The 18,175-nt window shown below is 37.3% G+C and overlaps 1 protein-coding gene across 2 annotated transcripts in view; it reads right to left on the minus strand.

The window, feature by feature from the left end:
• Window positions 1-18,175, minus strand: part of trappc9 (trafficking protein particle complex subunit 9) — a 200,017-nt gene that overhangs the window by 71,547 nt on the left and 110,295 nt on the right. For both annotated transcript variants that reach the window (XM_067508237.1, XM_067508228.1), the window contains one exon: window positions 3,622-3,775. In XM_067508237.1, coding sequence (XP_067364338.1) covers window positions 3,622-3,775 — 154 coding nt within the window. The remainder of the gene's footprint in view (window positions 1-3,621; window positions 3,776-18,175) is intronic.

Raw genomic sequence — 18,175 nt, forward strand, 5'->3', positions numbered from 1 at the left:
GGGACCAGCACCAAGGTCGCCCTAGGTGGCTGGGTGGGGTGGGATTCCAACCCGCTGCCGTCTACATCAAAACCCAATGCTCTACCACTGAGCCACCAGGCCCCCATATACAGCCTCTCTGGATAATAAGTGGATAACTCAGGATTCCAGGGCATATCTGAAAGGGACTTTGAATACAGGCGACAGTAAAGGTTTCATTTAATGACTATGTCCTACTACAAAAGGCATAACCTTTTTTGAATGACAGCTGGTAGGATCTTGTCAGTACTCCCGGTTATTAGGCGGTTTCACAGTTGTTCACACTCTAACACATGTGAACTCAACAAGACACAGGAAAAAAGGATGGGACAACAACCCGGAGATGACCATCAAGTGTCAATGATGTAAAAACTCCACAAAGACTATAAACCTGCTTCTCTGAGCTAGTTGGCCACAACTGATAAAGCCTTTCAAATAAAAGGTAAAACGTCTTTAAAAACTAAAAGTTAAGTTGCCAATCAACACCACCTTTGGGATAACCATGACCTGAATGCTTGATAACAACTTGAAAACATCAGGTGACAATTTTAGTCATTCCACTGAAACTGAATTGATAATTGATTGCGAAGACATTCCATCTAAATGGGTTCTTTTAAACACAATGCCTCCAACTGGGGGTGAGAAAATGTTTAATGAAGGTCACATGTTTAAAAAGACACAATTTTTAAATCAATATTCTAACTTGAAAGTATACTGTATATTCAGGAATAAATTATATCTAAAAAGTGTTTATTTTTATTGATTTTGTCTGATTTGTTTCTGTTTAATGAGGAGCTTAATGGTTTGTCTGTTGATAATGTAATCTCTAAAGAATATGTCTATATGGTTTTCGCCTTCAACAGCCACTTGTTTATATTCACATATGTTCAAAATTTTATCAAGGTGATCAAGCAGACAGTTCCAGGTTGTTTAAACACAGGTAAAGGGAGTGATGTCAGACAAGCCATGAAACAATGTGCATAAGGATCAGAATCCTTAGGTCGTAAAAAAATGAAATGGAAAATAGAAAAAATCTCATAGCAACTTTTATACCTAAGAGACTGGATTCACCATTTATATCACACCATGCTCACTAACAATCTGACACCCAGTTCTTAAATCTCTAAATACACGCACCTGTAACTGCCAACTGATTTATGAGTTATGGGCTAAATCAAGGCACTATAATGACTGATACCTAGTTTAAGCAAGAACTTCATAAAGCTCATGGGCCTGTTTTTTGGCCCTCTTACCTAAAGTGCTTACTACTTACTACTGTGCTTACTACTGCTTACTACTTTTAAATGCCCGTGGGCCTAGTCCTCCTAGTCCTGTCTAAAGTGAGCCCTCAAAGCCTCCTTCAGACTCAGTAAATGCAAAATGGTCTTTTTAGATGTCTGTGTCAACTATGGGTGTGGCCAGAGGCATTTAGGTTTGGGGTTGTCTGTATGGCGTCTCATTATCTTGAACCAGATATCTTCAGAACAAATTTAAGGAATTTCCTCATGTCTGGCACATCAATCCACTTGAACTCCAGGATGCACTTAGATTTTGGTGGTAAAAGGTCAATGTCACAGTGACCTCACATCTGTCCAGTTCTTGTCCACAAATTTCAAAGGAATGCCTTGGGGAATTTCAGTACATCTAGCACAAACATCCACTTTGACTTGTTGATGGACTGATTTGAATCTAGGCAGATATGCATGTAAACTCCTACCTGACTAGTTGGAAAAGCTATTCGACTATGGGGCAGCAATTTTGGTTTTTAGTCATAAAATCGGTGTCAAGGTTTTGAACTTCAGACTGTGACCAAGCAGTAAGTATTACGGTTTAGGGGGTATTCAGTCTCCCTCGTGCATAACTGTAGCAACATAAACTGGTACCATTAAAGTACTAAAGTAGTATGCGTTTATTATACAGCATCTTGGAGTATGCCCTGTAGTAGGAAGTTTTGAAATAGATTTATGCATCTTCTACAATGACTGTTGGAAGTTGTGCCTGTGTACTGTTAACATTATAATTACATTTACAATTAATTGTTAAATAAATGTATGCATTGTTGTGCATAGGTTGAAAAAGTATAACCAGATCACACAGAAAGGAATGGTATAACCCCATAAAACATACAAAACTAACTGAGCTTGCATCCGTATAACAAGTCTAGACATGTGCATGATGGTCCGGATAAGAAGTATAAACAAATATATACATTAATAGATACAATATAAAGCAATAGAAACAAAGATGTTTCCCATACGAACAAAGAAAACACCATGCTGGCACGATAGCGGAAAACATTACTTTGTATAGACCACAAAGCTGGCCCACAAAATAGGACTGATAGGAAAATGTTACATAATATGATGCAAGAATATGGCACAATCACAGACCCACACATATAAACACTAAGACATCACCAAACAGATTCAGAGTGGCAAGTACTTCACCATATGCTCTCCCATCTGTCAGCGCAGGCGAGCAAATTTTCTTCTGGCCAGAGGCTGTCCAGATGTAGAATACAGATGTCCCACATAACTGATCTGACTCAACAGCAACATACTGTATCCAATATATACTCGCCAGCCCCTTTATTAGGCACAACTGTTTTTTAGGCATTTAGACATGCTGAAGATGATCTGCTGAAGTATAAACCAAAAATCTGAATGAGTAATAATGGGGATTTAGGTGACTGTGGAATGGTTTTTGGTGCCGGGCTGTTTTTAATATTTCAGAAACTACTTATCAACTGGGATTTTCACACAACCATCTCTGGGGTTGAGAGAATGGTCAGGAAAAAAAAGATATACAGTGGGTGGCAGTTCTCTAGGGAAAATGTCTTGTTGATGCCAGAGTTCAAGGGAAACTAGCCAGATTGATTTGAGATGGAAGAGAGAGTAAACAGAAAAAGAAATAACCACTCTTTACAACCACGGTATGCAGACGAGCAGCTCTGAATGAACATGTCCAACCTATAGCCAAACAGGCTACAGCAGCACGCTAAAATTGGACAATAAAACGTAGCAAAAATGTTGGCTGTTCTGATAAGTCTTGTTTTAAGCACCAACATTTGGACAGGAGGGTCAAAAGTAAACCTCATGTAAGCATATATATACATCCTGCCTTGTATCTATGGTTCATGGAGGACATTTCTCGGTTTTGTTGTTTTGCCTTTTTGGAGCATGTTTCTTCATATGGTTGAGTTGTGGCTTTTTGAGATGGGTTGTTAATGCTATGCTTGTTCTGTCAAAAAAATAAAGTTGTTCTTTGCTTGTGTTTTCTTGATTTGTAGTGCCGTGAGGTAGCCAGGCACAATATCTCAATCCAACAGAGCAACTTTAGGATGTGGTAGAATGAAAGATTGCCATTGTGGGATCTGGAGCTAACATATTTACAGCAACTGGGTGATTCTATTAGAGTGGACCAAAATCTCTGTTTGGAAGGCATAAGGGCGTTTGAAATCAGTTCTTGCAAGGTGTACATAATGAAGTGGCCAGCAGTATACTGGCACCGACTCAATCTGTTAACTTGAAACAAAGAAATACAAAGAAAATGTTTCTCTGATACAGTTTATCTCTACCGTACATGTAGTCATTGGAAGGATATGATACTCCAACAGATGCCCAGCTTGCTGTTGATCTGGCAGCCCTGGGCATGCTGTCGCTCCTCCTCCAGCTGTTTGGGGTTAGTGAAGCGAGCTGTCTCCTGGTCCAGCTGTAGCAGACTGTCAAAGTCAAACTTGTCAACCTGGATGGCCATCCTGCAAAAGGAGATGAGAGATGTCCTTAAAGACAACAGTTTCTGCTTATAGAATTACTTAGTGGTCAAAGGCACATTCCACAGTTTTATGACAACTAGAATGGCAGTTATGCAACTGTCACTTGAAACTTTAAAATCTACTTTTAAAAAAAATTTTGCTGTTTTTAAGTCTATGCTTCATCAAGTTGGAGTTGCTGGTAGATATTTAGACCAACCTATCAGCTGTAGTGATTTTCAAGCATTTGACAAAATACCCCAAATATATTCAATTCACAAAAAAGCATCAATGAATAATGAATATATTTGACATAAGCTGAGCCATTTAATAACAAAGACATGTAGTTCATTCACTGTAAATTCTGCACCACAATCATGTAAAGTATATCACATAGTCAAAAAATGAACTTACATGTAATTGTCATTTAAAATTATAATAACCATTAGGTAACAAAAGCCATAAGCTAAACTGAGGATTTCAGGTTTGTACACCATTCATTTAATACTTGTAGAGAAGGTTAGCTAACTGCCAGTTACAGAGTGAGTAAATTAGTAGTGTTTTCTATAACAAAAACGTATTTGTGCAGCTTTGGTGTAATAATTGGGTGTCAAGTGTCACCAAGTCTAAACAACAACGTGGCAATGAAAGTTCATGACTGGTTAAAAAGTGAAAGTTTGCAAGTTTTTTTTTTTTTTTTCAAGTGGGAAACTCAATGCACATTACATAAATGCCATTTTAAAACGAGTGACTTAAACTGTATGTTTAAGTCAATTACATATTTAAGAACATTAAACATTTAAAGTACCTATTTCACCCTCAATACATCGAAAGAAAGATCCCAGTAATCTATGCTCATATTCATCCACAGAATACCGACATCCCACAGAATACCTTGCTTACATTTCATGCAGATAGCTTTGTACGGTTTGGCAAATGATAAATGATTTATCTGAACAAATACTTCCAGGTTGGTAATAAAACTATTATTTATTTTTTATCCAGTCTTGGAAGGCTGACATACATGTACAATGTGAAAGATGAACAAGAATTTCATACCAACATGGGGACGTACTGGTGCTCTACTGACCAAAGACAACCATGGACTGCACACTGTCATGGATATTCCTCCACGGTCGCCTTACCCAGAAAACTAAATGATAACTAAAACAACTAAAACACTAAAAAAGTGAAGAACGTCAAGCATTTAGTGGCATCACAACAGTGTCTATGGAACACTGTTCAATCATGCTGGGACAACATGGACCATTAGGTTTTGCACAAACTTGTTGAGTCCATGCCTGCTATAATACATTTTAGAAATAAAGATTTGGTTGAATAGAAAGAAAATAAAGTACCTTGCAACTCTTCAACTAAATTGAAAACTCAAATTCACTTGGAGATATGTATTGAACTTCTCTTCCACAGAGTTGGAAATACAGCAGCACTTCACAGGAAAGAAAAAATGACTCAGGCCTCTTACTGGTATTATGGTGAGTAATGGGTATACTTTAACCGTTTAACTGGGAGACAGACCTCTAACTTGCAGTCTATTTTTTCAAGCCTTCGGTGTTCCTATCTGTCCCTACTTAGAGAAATGACTCAATGTGACTTTGAGTTGGGCAGCTAACTGCAAATTACCAGAGCATCCATCTCCACAGGAGGCCAGTCTGCAAAGACAGGTTCTTACAAAAGTAGGATCTCAGTCAGTGTCGCTCCCTTTTGAAAAATCACTGCTTTGACAGGAACCTTGCTGACCGATGCACATAACCTCACACTGAATACACTAAGGTGAGGACACGTGTTTAGTTTTTGACTCTGTTTGATGTATACTGTAAAACAGTGGATCCATGTATCGATCCGTAGGTTCTGGATTTCAATTCAGCGGCTGGGGGATCATTTACACAAAATAAGATTGGCAGAGCAGTCAGACAAAATGCTTAGACAATAGTTTTGTTGTGTTTTCTCAATAGGCATTATAAGTCTGCTGTGAAATGAAGAGTTACAGGTACCACATGATTAGGGATTACAGTTCCTAAACACTGCTATCACACTTCAAGTTATCATGTTTTAAAGAGGGATTTGAGGCAGGATTCTGTGACAGTTTTCTCAATCTCATGCCGTGTCTATAAAGAAAGTATTGCATGCGCATTCTTGCTCGAACCTGGTGTGAAAATGAAGCTTCTGTGTTTACCGGGCAAATGTTCACTTGGACACTGGCAGCGCTTTGTTCACAAAGATGACAGTGCTAAGTATACACATTTGAAAACCATTTGAAAACCACTGTTAAAAACTAACAAAAAAGGCACCCGTTTCACATGAATTTGTAGTTTAAAAGGTTTGACTTGCATGACACATGCTTAACACACAATAAAGTCCAATAAAACAGCCGATTTGCTTTCTGTGTAGACACAATGTTAGTGTGTTGAGAGGGCCGTTAAGTCATAATGTTATTTAAAAGGTTATAGTTAATTGTTTTATCTAACATGCAGGTTTTCAGTGCTGGCTTTTTACAGAGTGGTGTAAATTATTAGTGAAATGCTACACAAGAAAATAAATCTCTTGATGACTCCAGACATGCATATACATCAAAGTGAGTTGGAGCAAAAAAGGCAATGCACTTATCCTTTCACAGCATTTAAAACAAAGCAGAACCCAAATTAAATAACAATTAGGGCTTCAAAACAAAAACGAAAGGAAAGCTCCTGCTCTTGCTGTGCCACACTCAAATACATCCCCCTTTGAAGATTAGTGGACCTGGGCTTATGTCACCAACTTAAGTCCCATCTTCAAATGGGTGGTGCTTTTCATTTAGTCATCTTCAAAAGAACACATTACATACAAAGTCTAAAAATACCATATTCCAACAATGCAAATGAACCCAAAATGGGAAGAAGCAGCCTGGCAAGGCCTGCAACTGGTTTTCTTTGGACAGCAAATTACTAACACCCAGATGGCTACATTTAAATTGACACATCAAATAGGAAGTAATTTGAAAAGAAATGTTTGGTTTTCTATGGGATTAAACCAAAGGAAACACAACAGCATTGAAAAGAGTATTTGGTTTTTCTATAATTTTTATTTACTACAGTGTTATGCAGGGCAGCACAGTGGTGGAGTGATCAGAACTTTTGCCTCACAGCTAGAAGGTCCCCAGTTCGAATCTATGTGTGAAGTGTGGCCTTTTAGTATGGAGTTTGCATGTTCTACCCATGTGCGTGGGTTTCCTTTGTGTACTCTGGTTTCCTCCCACAGTACAAAGACGCATGCATGTTTTGACTTTGATTTTTACTGCCTTGTACCTCACTTGTAAGTCGCTTTGGATAAAAGCGTCTGCTAAATTACTAAATGTAAATGTTAATTGGTAAGTTTAAATTAGCCATAGGTGTGAATGTGAGTTTGAATAGTTTAGTCTATGTGCCCATTTCCCTCCCAAGCTGTACAGTGCCGGTCTAAGCCCGGTAGCAATTGGGAAGGGTTGTGTCAGGAAGGGCATCCGGCGTAAAAACTGTGCCAAATCAACATGCGGACAATGATCCGCTGTGGTGACCCTGAACTCACGGGATAAGCTGAAAGGACAAAAAAAAAAGTCTGTGTGTGTATCTGTGTTGGCACTGAGATAGACTGGCAACCTGTCTAGGGTGTACACTGCCTCTTGGCCAATAACGGGATGGGTCCCAGCTCGGCCCCCTGTGACCCTGAACAGGATAAGCAGTTACGATAATGGATGGATAAAATGTCTTGCAGCGTGTAGGATTTTATTTGTTAGCTGGAATAACATAATGATGGATTCTCCAGTACAGAGATTAACAATGGCAATGATGCGAATACAAGGCTAATTGTGTTATATTTGAAATTTGTGTTTGCAGGGTGGCAGCATCGCTGCCTCACAGCTAGAAGGTCCGCTGGTGTGATCTCAGTAGTCTGGCATAGCAAAATTTAAATAAAGACAATACAATATACTTTAAAGTAAAAGCAAGTTCATAGTCTATAGTAGTTATAAGTGCAACAAAGACCACATCCAACCCACGGGAACCCCTAAAAGAGCTATTTACCAAGAGACAGGACCATCAGCATGCCAAACTCTCCAAGCAGCTGCTTTTTGCATTGATTATATTTGGATTCTCAAGGATTAAGCCATATCTAGAGTCTAATCTAGCCTGTTATAGGTCCTTTAATAACAACATGTGTGCTGAGCCAGGGCCAACAAGGAACATCTTAATGCCTAATTCCTTGTCCATTTCACCCACTTCCCTCAAGCCCCTTTGAACAGCCCCTAATAACTACCCTTAAGCCCCTGACAACAGCATGACAAGCTTTTATTTCCCTGGCTGAAAAAGTCAGCAAGGGTTGTTGACAAGAAGAATGAGTGAGTAGATGGATGAAATGATTTCACCCAAATTTCTATCTATTTAAAAGGGTTAGCTGTCTTTTTATCCTGTTCTTTTTTTGTGTGTGTTTGTATAGTAGTTATTGTTTTGTTGTTTATGGTGTCCTGGACCATGTAAGTATCCCTAATAAAGTAATAATCTAATCTAATTTGAGCGAACAAAAGCTAGATCTGCAGAGTTATGGTCATAGCATACAGACAACGATGTCTGTTTTTTGTCCCCCTGTGTCAGCTTGCAGACATTTGTACTGACCAAGTAGCAGGTTTGATTTTATACCTTTTTATGTGCTTGTTTGTTTTCTAGCCTGCATCTATTAGATATTTTGATGACTCACAATGAGTGTCCCTCAGTGAGAACAGAGGCAAAGCAGGGGTGGGATACACAGATATGTGATGCTTTATGCTAGTATCATGGATATGCCAAGAAAATTCTAGTTTGAATGAATCTTGCAAAAAGATTATCATTCAGCAAATATCTAGATGGACAAAGCCATCAACAAGAAGAAAGATCCAACTTGGATGACTTCTAGACAAGCCTGTCTCTTATAAAATAGACTTTATTAAATAATTTACTTTGTCAAATATATTTAAGACATATAACTGCTTCCTGGATATCATTCAGAAAGGATATTTTGTTTTTCCTCAATCAAAAATACATACAGCAGACACATTTTGATTTCTCTTCCACCTCTGACAAATTCTTTAAGTACGGATCATACATCTTAACTGTACAGTTTGTTTTTTTTAATTCTATGTTTGTGTCAGTGCAAAATGATGCAGGGGAAGAAAAAAGAAAAAAAAGGTGAGAGAGACAAAGCAGTACAAATCAGTCTGAATAAAAAACTATTTTACAGTGGAGACTGACTTATTTAGACTTCAACAGGGCACTTTGTGTTAGTTCCAGCTTTATCTGACGCATAGGGCAGACAAGATTCAGCCCTTCACTATGCTGCTTGCAATTCCTACAGCTTTTTGGCACATTGTAAAATGCTGATTAGAACCCTGGTTAAGCATATCCATGGGAGAGAAATCAACATTCTAAAGGAGAAATCTACTTGGGGAAATCAAATTTCTCAAATCCCTAATCCAATTACAGAAACCAGCTTTCCTATTTGCAAGTTGAGTAATTCAAATAATTTTCAAAAAAGACGGCTGTAACCTGGTTACTTGTAAATATACTGACAAATCCTGACATGACATGATGAATACATGGTACTTTACAGTAGTTGGAAACAGTTAAATTCACCTGACACACATGCTTTGTACTTTATGGGAAACCAGATCACCTTACAGATCCCAGTATGCACACACTGTGGTGGATTTATAATAAACAACAGCAAACTATTCCCAAACATATCTCTTCTCTTTCAAAATGAATTACAAAATTTTAAATTGCTATGAACATGAGCCTATACCCGCACTGAGATCACCACTGGCAGCGTAGATCTCACACATGGAAAAGTTGATGCTGAGATGAGAAATGAGGAGCTGCTCCAGCTGATCTGACACCAGAACCACGCACAGTAAAACATGATTACTCCATGATGAATAAAAACTAATCCAAGTAATTCATGTAACATTTAACAATATTTACCCTAAATCTGTTACAGTACGCTGACTTTTTACCCTGAGAATCTGTGTAGTTTGTGATCTGGCGATCTGTAGACCTGTGCTTATGACTAGAGGAAAAATATATAATCCAAATATCAAATGTTCTCTTCAAAATTATTTTTGCAGTTTAGTTGCTTGTGAACCTTCTAGGAGACAGCGTGACTAAAAATGTATGAAACAGTAATGTAATCTCATCACGACCCTCATTAAAGAGACAGAAACATAATCTAAAGGAAATCTTATGTCCATCACATCATGTGATAAGGTCAACATAAAGGATCATGGGTTAACAACTGTGTGATAGATCAGATTCAAAACTAGTTTTCATCAAGATTTGTTAGAGTTGTTAATGCATCCACAGACAATAGAATTCATTACTGTGGAATGGGCATGAGGACGGCACTTTGAGATGCCTGGTGGCTGAAAAGACAAACTGCAGGTTGGATTTGATGAGCCTTTTTCTGAATAAAACACACTCCATTCCTGGTGGAATGCAACAAGTAGGGTAAAGCGGACATACCACACACAACAACCATGACCCTTTCAATGATCGTGTAGCAATAAACTGATTAGCAACTCAAAAGTACTGCAATAAAATCAGTAAACTAATAGACAAGGGAAAATAATGTGCATAGAGCCACAATTATGTATTTAGGTGCACATAAGAGGTGCCAGAATTAAAAATCTCTTTCATTTTATTTTTGCACTAAAACACTGCCTGTTGGGTGTGACTTCTGACACTATATTGCTAATTACCTCCATCCTGCAATAAGCCAATGACAGTGAAGCTTTTTTTTAATGGCAGTAATAACACTAACTTAAGATGAGGCAGTCATAAGGAAATGACCCCTTTCTAATTGAATGCTGCACTGCCTGAAACTAAAAGTACATGGAAATCACTTAGGGGACATACAGTATAGGGTCTCTTTCATCTGACCACTGCAAAGCCTTGACTAATTTCTGCTGTAACAAACTCTGAAAAAACAAATAACTGCCAGTTCACACATGTTAAAGCTGTGCACATACAACAAATTTTATTCAATAAAAAAATTAAACCTTCTGAATAGAAAAAAACATGTCCCTTTGGAATAAAACACTTGCCTTTAGTCAAATACTACACCTATTATAGTTACATCTACCGTATACTGAAAGAAATAAATGTAACTTTTGGTGGGAGATATGTTATTCTTCTCCTATGGTTTTACTAATATCTGTGTAAGTTTTCTCTAGTGTTTGACTGTAACCTTGCTGTGTACAATTATGCCCTACACAGCCTGCAACAAAACAACAAATCATTTGCAAGTTCCACTTTATCAGAGCCCTTCTGCATCTTTTTTAACAGCTAGTGATTGTGTTATGTCACCAGGGAGAAGCTGAGAGTGAAGCAAACTGAGAGTGTGTGGATGTTTTCACAAAGAGGTTTATTTTTAGCTCACGTGCAAGAGCTTAAGGGCGGAGATCCATAGAGGCTTGTGCAGAGGCAGGCAAGAGCAACAGTCTATTTTTAGACTGCGGCTGACTCTGCGTAACCCTTTATTTGCTGCAGCTGCAAAGGCAGTGGTGCTCTATCCATCTATGTCTCGCTCAGTATGATAAGCTGCAGTAGAAATTAATCCTTAAAGCCAATATAATATGTGAATAAGGATTGAGGAATGCTAATGGGCATGGCAAAACGGAGGCTTTGTAGACTATTACATGGGTTGACAGAGTGAACTATTTTTATCTCTGCTGCTGATACCCAGAAGCTTTTTTGGGGCTTTTTGCCATTATTAGCACAGCAAAGAAGGCAGGGCATGGGGAGATATAAGGGAATGACATGCAACTTAAGTCCCCTGCTGGATTTGAACCAGAGGCATTGCGGTTCGTAAATCATATCATATCATATGTGTTACTATAAATAAATTGAATGGTTCATTGACAGCAAAGAGACTAACAGTAACATTAAAAATGATAGCGTTACAGGTGACTAGAGATGGAAATGGCCTTTAGTCAGACAAATATTTAGTAGAATAAATAGATTTGGTGAAGATTAGAATACTAATTTAAAACCATGGCTGCAGCAAATACCAAGAGCTATAAGGCAGCTGGCTGGAGGAATTCAAGCAATACAAGACTGTCTATAAGTAAATGCAAATTAAAAAGGTCTATCACTTTAATACATAGCAACTCATTTTGCAGATGTTGAGAACGAAATGATAGTGGTTTGAATCCCAAGAGGCCCTATATTGAGCAAATACAGTTAGGTTCATAAATATTGGAACAATTATACTGTACATTTTTTTTGGAATTTGGCGTCCGTACAAGCTATTTGAGAAATTAATCACTCAAGATGTGAGTGAAGTCAGCCAAATATACAGCAAAACCTATTTTCATCCAAGTATTAAAAGCAAACATTGCGTTTGTGTTTATTGTTTGTTCAATTATTTATGAGCCATCAAAAATTAGTTTTCATGTATATAAATGGCTGTAATTCCTAAATGGTTCATACCACATTTTTGTCCAACCACTTGAATTAAAGCTGAAAGTGTTGACTTTGCTCAAATGTAAAGGCTTTTTCATTTTAAAATCAAAGTAAAATCAAAGTGCACTTTAATTTTAAATCAAAGTGCATTTGTTCTCTGTACTACTGTCCAGAGACCAAATGCATATGTATAAGTTGTTTTTCATTAGACCTGACACTGTTTAGGTAATAAGCATGTGCACTATTGCCATGGAGTGAGGACAGGCTCCATGGATTGCAGGTTGTGAAAAACAATTGCCTGGAACTGTTGAAGAAGGGATAACTTACTGTGCGTTATGTGCTCACATAATGCATCTACAGCCATAAAGAGTACCGCGAGAAGGGGAAAGGTGGTCACTATAGAAACAAGCTTTGTTTGAAAAAGCTCACGCATTAAGGTGTGTCTGCCCTTGTGTGCTTTGATCTGGCACAGGCAAAAGGCATGGAGAAGGGGGGTGGGGGGGGCATGGTGAAAAACAAAAAACTGCTGCAGTGAGCACACACTCTATGCTTTACTACAGGGTATTACAGAGCTGGCCTCTGCACTGATAATAGTGGACAGCAGTGTGAAGTAATTAGTGCCTTAGGGTTGATGCTGTGATGCAAACCTCTAAAAGCTTGTTTAAATCCCCTGGGAGATGCAGCTGTAGTGTTGATGCAGAATGCTGGGATGAAGATGCTGATGCTGGCAAACAAAGAAATAAACAAACAAAAGACTGTGTTCCAGAAACAATGTCAAGCTACTATTGATGATGCCCCGATCATCCAGACTATAAAACCTCTATATAAGGTAAACTATAAAAGAAATACTACTGATACTCCCCATACTTTAAAAACAATATAAATAACATATTTACCTTTCAATCATGTCAGTAACAAAACACCTTGACTTATTTTATACTAGAGGGAAAAGAAATCTAATAAATGGGTATTTTAAAACTTAGGCAAATAAAAATAAAGTTATGTGCATTACCATTGAGGGTAGGTTAGAGCAAAGTGACATTTCTCTTTCTACTTGATTTTATTGCAGTGTTTTTCTTATATTTCCGGACTTCATTCTTCCTCTAATATTATTTACTTGCTGAAAAAAATTAATCTTAATAACTTTTTATGTAGCTATCAATTTTTTAAATGCTATAAAAAGTTAGCAACACAAAAATGAATAAAAAATGTGAGTGAGGACAAAAGCAGTGGTGCATTACCATTAATTTAATAAAAGATAGAAATGTGTAGAGCAAGTGTTGGGCTGAGAGAGAGGATATCTGAAGGAGGTGATCGAGGATGTTCTCCAACTGGTTTTATTTATACAACAGCGTGAGACAAGTGCCTCGAGGTCTCTGCCCTTCAATTCTGGTGATTAGATACTATTCAAACATTTGCATAAAACCCATATAACGTATACAAAAGAATCACCCACAAAATTATTTGACTGACTTCCAGCCATGCCCCCGTAATTACAATGTTTACAAACTTGTTTTAGGGAAATGACATTTTCAGCCAGATGCCCTGAGCAACAATTTGTAATTTTAATTCATACCAATAACAATTTTTTAAATTTGCACCATCTCAGCATAATTCGCTCATTAGATAAAAGATTCAGTTGTATAAAGATCAGGGCTGTCTTTTTCCTTTTCCATTATATTATTTTTTCCCTCAGAAGACAGACTATAGAGGGAACGAGAAGAGTGAGCTAATTTACATGTCGTTTATGCAGAGCGGTGACCATTAAAGCGTGATCATTTTCCTCACCTCAAGGTGGTTAACTAAACAGCCACCAAGGAATAACTGTAGGCAAAATTAGTCATTTGGCAAGAAAGCAAGCATACTACCATGATGATAATGAATACATACTTATACTAAATTTTACACTTTTTTTACACTCATACTAAATTTTGCACATTATTTATACCTAGCTAAAATTCACTAAAAGGGATAAGTAATCAGTTAACCATTATTCTGTGATGGATACATCAAAATTATATTAATAACAAAATAATACTTTAAGTAGCATGGTAGGTGAATGGTTACAGGGTATGCAACGTAACTCCCGACATCCCTGGCTCAAGCCCGGCTGGGGAACTTTGCTACATGTCTTACCCTCTCTCTTCTCCCACATTTCCTGTCTATCTCCTCATTAATATTGTGTAACAAATGCAAGATAATTATATCTGTGTCCGATACTGCACTGGGCCTTTGAAGTATTACCAGAATGCAAGATACTTTAGGTTGGTTCTATTCATTTTTCTTGTAAATCCCTGGGCCTGCTCCAGCTTTCATTCACCGTTAATGGAAAACAAGCCAGTCAGAACATAGGCTTGTGAGACACACAAAAGAAGACCAGCAATGCAACAGAAAAAAGCTTACATTAAACTAGAAGTTGAATTTTTTTTAAATACTTTCACAGCAAAGTGTTGTATGCAATTACTTAAGATTATTATTCAGCGTATGTAAGGTTTTACAGCCCTATGTAAAACACGATAACAATGACTCAGTGACTTTTCAATTAAATATAATACACCAATCAGATATTAAAAACAGTAGCATTTCTGAAAATTTCAAAATTTCCAAAATCTATCATATCTTTAAGTTCACCTATAATTGCTACAAATGTAGCTGATACCATCCTTTGTCTACCTTTAAAAGAGAAGCTATGTTTGTTTAAAAAGCAAAAAAGATTCAACTGAATAGGTTGTCAGTATGTCCTGAACTAAAGCGCCAAAATACTTGAAGAACAACACCTTCATTTGATTCTCCTTTAAACATTAAAAGCTGCTGTGATTTTACAAGACTACTTGTGCATTCCTAAGTTATCTGGTCCACTTGAGCAGCTGCTTTCGCAGCTCAATTTGCTAATTAGCACAAAACACAAAGTACAGCTCAGGCCAGTGGGAAGGTCATCAGTTTTGCAGACATCTGGTCACTGATCAAAGTTTTGGATGAACTGAAGCTTTCGCCTGATGGAGACACTGGATACAATGTCTGATGTCACATCATCCTAAGGCAATTTAATGTGGAGAACCTTCAATCAAATCCACTAATGTCAATCCTGTGGCACTACAGGAAAAAACTGCATTCTGCATCTAATTTGGATTAATGGTTAACAGATTATCAACGTTTTTGCAAAATTGCACAACAATCTATGCAACATTGTATGATATTTTTCACTTAAGGACCAAAGTAGTGAATAGGGAGGTGTTGACTGTTATGGCATTTATCAGCCACATAATTAATACTGTTATCACAGAAAACCAGTATTTACTTGGTATTTTTAATGATTAATAGTCCAATGTTATAATAAAATTGAAACAATTTCTCAAAGCAAACCGCTCATAATGGGAGTCTGTCAAATTTTAAAATTCCATACTGTGGAAAAATCTGCAAGATCTAATTTATTAAAAGTGCATATTTTCGACATGTTTTCTTCTCTGTCTTCTGTTCAACTCAAAACAAAATGGAAAAATTAAAGTCTGATGAACACTGTGGTGTCACGGTGGTCTTTGGGAACCTTGTCGGGCTTCTAAACATCAAAGTGACCATCCACATTCTGAGGTACTTCCCTTTTTTTAGTCTCCTTTAAGGACACCATCAATGGGATAAAGACCTTGTAAAAGACATGTCTGTGAATGATATGAGAAGATGAAAGCAGCACTCTCACCCTGCTTCCCCCTTTCTTTCAGTCACCTTCACATGGGGAGAATACACAGTCTTAAACTTACTTCTTAAAAACAACTTTTAAAAATTTTATTTTCCAGTAGCAGAATTCAATAAATCTATGTTATATTCTGTCACTAGTTAAAACTACTCAAAGTGGTTGTTACAGAAGGAAACAATTCCTTATTGCTCTCCTTGTGTATCCCTCACAAGGCTTAGAAACTATTAACTCTGTGGCTGAAGTTGTGATGCGTTCTTCCATGCCTTAAAGCTTTTTCTACCTTTTCTATCTGTGGATTCATGAAAAAGGTTCAGTGGAGACAATTAAAATTTGTTTGTTGTAATAGGAGAGTGTGAATGACAGACAGAGTAATTTTTGCAAGTGTCGGATTAAAGTCGTAGCTTCACCCATCCTGGATGAAGACTCTAGAAAATATCTTGGGCCTGACACCTCATTTATCATAAAACAAGAAAGAAATCTAAAATGACAGGGCCATCTGATGTCGAGAAAGAATGTGTTGGAAAGACAAGGACAATATGGTTCAGCAGACGGAGATGTACGAGTCGGTGGCCCTGTTCCTCGTTATATGCAAAATCCTACCCTGCTCTGAATAATGTGTGCTTGCATTGGGCATAAGCCAAACCTAATAATCAACATGCTGCCAAGGCTGAGCTGGGTATGCCTGAAACAGTTTTCACTGTTCTCAGTCTCACAGTGGTACATACACAGATACTGTATCATGTGAAAAGAATCAATATTCTGAATCTGAACTAATCTTCTGATAATAATTTCTTACTCTATGTGTCTGCTCGGCTTCAAGAGAATTCTCCACTAGATGAAAGAGCTGATTGCCATCAACGCAACAGATGTGTCTACAAGGACTGTCAGTCAAAGGGAGAAAAAGCCTTCCAAGTCTATATATACACATCAGCAGTTGTTACCAGACTTGACATTTTTTGTCTTATAGGCACATTGTGTCATTGTGTCAGTTTCTAGACAAGAAGCATTAAATTTAATGAATTTAATAGAACTTAAAGTTAATTTGGTAAGCCCAAGGTCACTTCCAGTGCGTATAGAAAAAAAACAACCCCCTTGGAAGTTCAATTAAAAGAAAACCCATACAAATGAACCCCACTTAATAGAAATAGAAAACTAATAAATAAATGGTTGCATGAAAATAGTTACATGGAGATAGCCTAGGTGCAGTGAATGTGTTTAAAGGATTGTACTGTAAAAACTACTATGTCTGAAAGCTCCAATTAATAGTGAGCCAACATTGTGGGCACAATCTACACCATGAAGACAAAAACAACCTGACATCACCCCTGTGAAAAGATTATTTAAAAGCTTGTAGTACAGTATATTCATCATTAGGGAAAATAAGGTATATGACATGAACAGCAGGTAAAGTCATCCTTTAAAAACCGGCAATTGTGCAAAGAGGAGACTACAAGATGACACAGGAAGGAGATTCAATTTGTATCCATAAGCTGATAGGAAATAGGTTGAGATGTCAGAGCAACCCCTGAACTAACATGTCACAGGTTTGTGATAACGTGGCAGCTGCTGGAACACCAATGTCACGGTCAAGTGTGTTTTAAGGCCATGGACTAAAAGGTTGTTCTACAAGAAAGAAGGCTCCAAAATTAACACTTTAAAGTTTGAATGAATTCTCAAGCCAACCACCTGGACAAAGAAAGTCTTTTGGAGACGTGTTAGAGTTAGATGAGAGCAAGATTGAGCTGTTTGGCCACAATGACCAGGGGTTTATTTTTTAAGGTAATTTTGAGAGTTAACTGTTCACCAAATTTGGGGTTTTATTTCATTTAAGATGTATGTTGAACAATTGTTGTCTAAGAAAAAAGTAAAGAAATTTTCTGTGGAATCATGTAAAAACATTACCATAAAATTCCTGTTTGCGATAAGTGTATGTAAATGTATGACAACTTTCCAATGTACGTCTTTTCACATGACAAGTACTTACTGCATGTATTTCATAACATTGACTTTAGGACTGTATCAGTGATAAGTGGAAAGCTGATAGAGTGATTCTTGTTAAATTGGGGAATATATAAAAGTGATAAGATGTCTCATTAAAAAGTAAGTCCTGCATTCAAAGACCCCCTTAAGTTGCTGTCAAATGTAAAGGTAATTGTACCTCTAATATGTAGAAGGCTAAAAATACAAGTTAAATAGAATGAAAATACACATCCAAAGCACAAGTATGTCAAAAAAATTAAGTATTGTAATAGT

This window comes from Channa argus, chromosome 1 (genome assembly GCF_033026475.1).
Source record: "Channa argus isolate prfri chromosome 1, Channa argus male v1.0, whole genome shotgun sequence".
Lineage (NCBI taxonomy): Eukaryota > Metazoa > Chordata > Actinopteri > Anabantiformes > Channidae > Channa > Channa argus.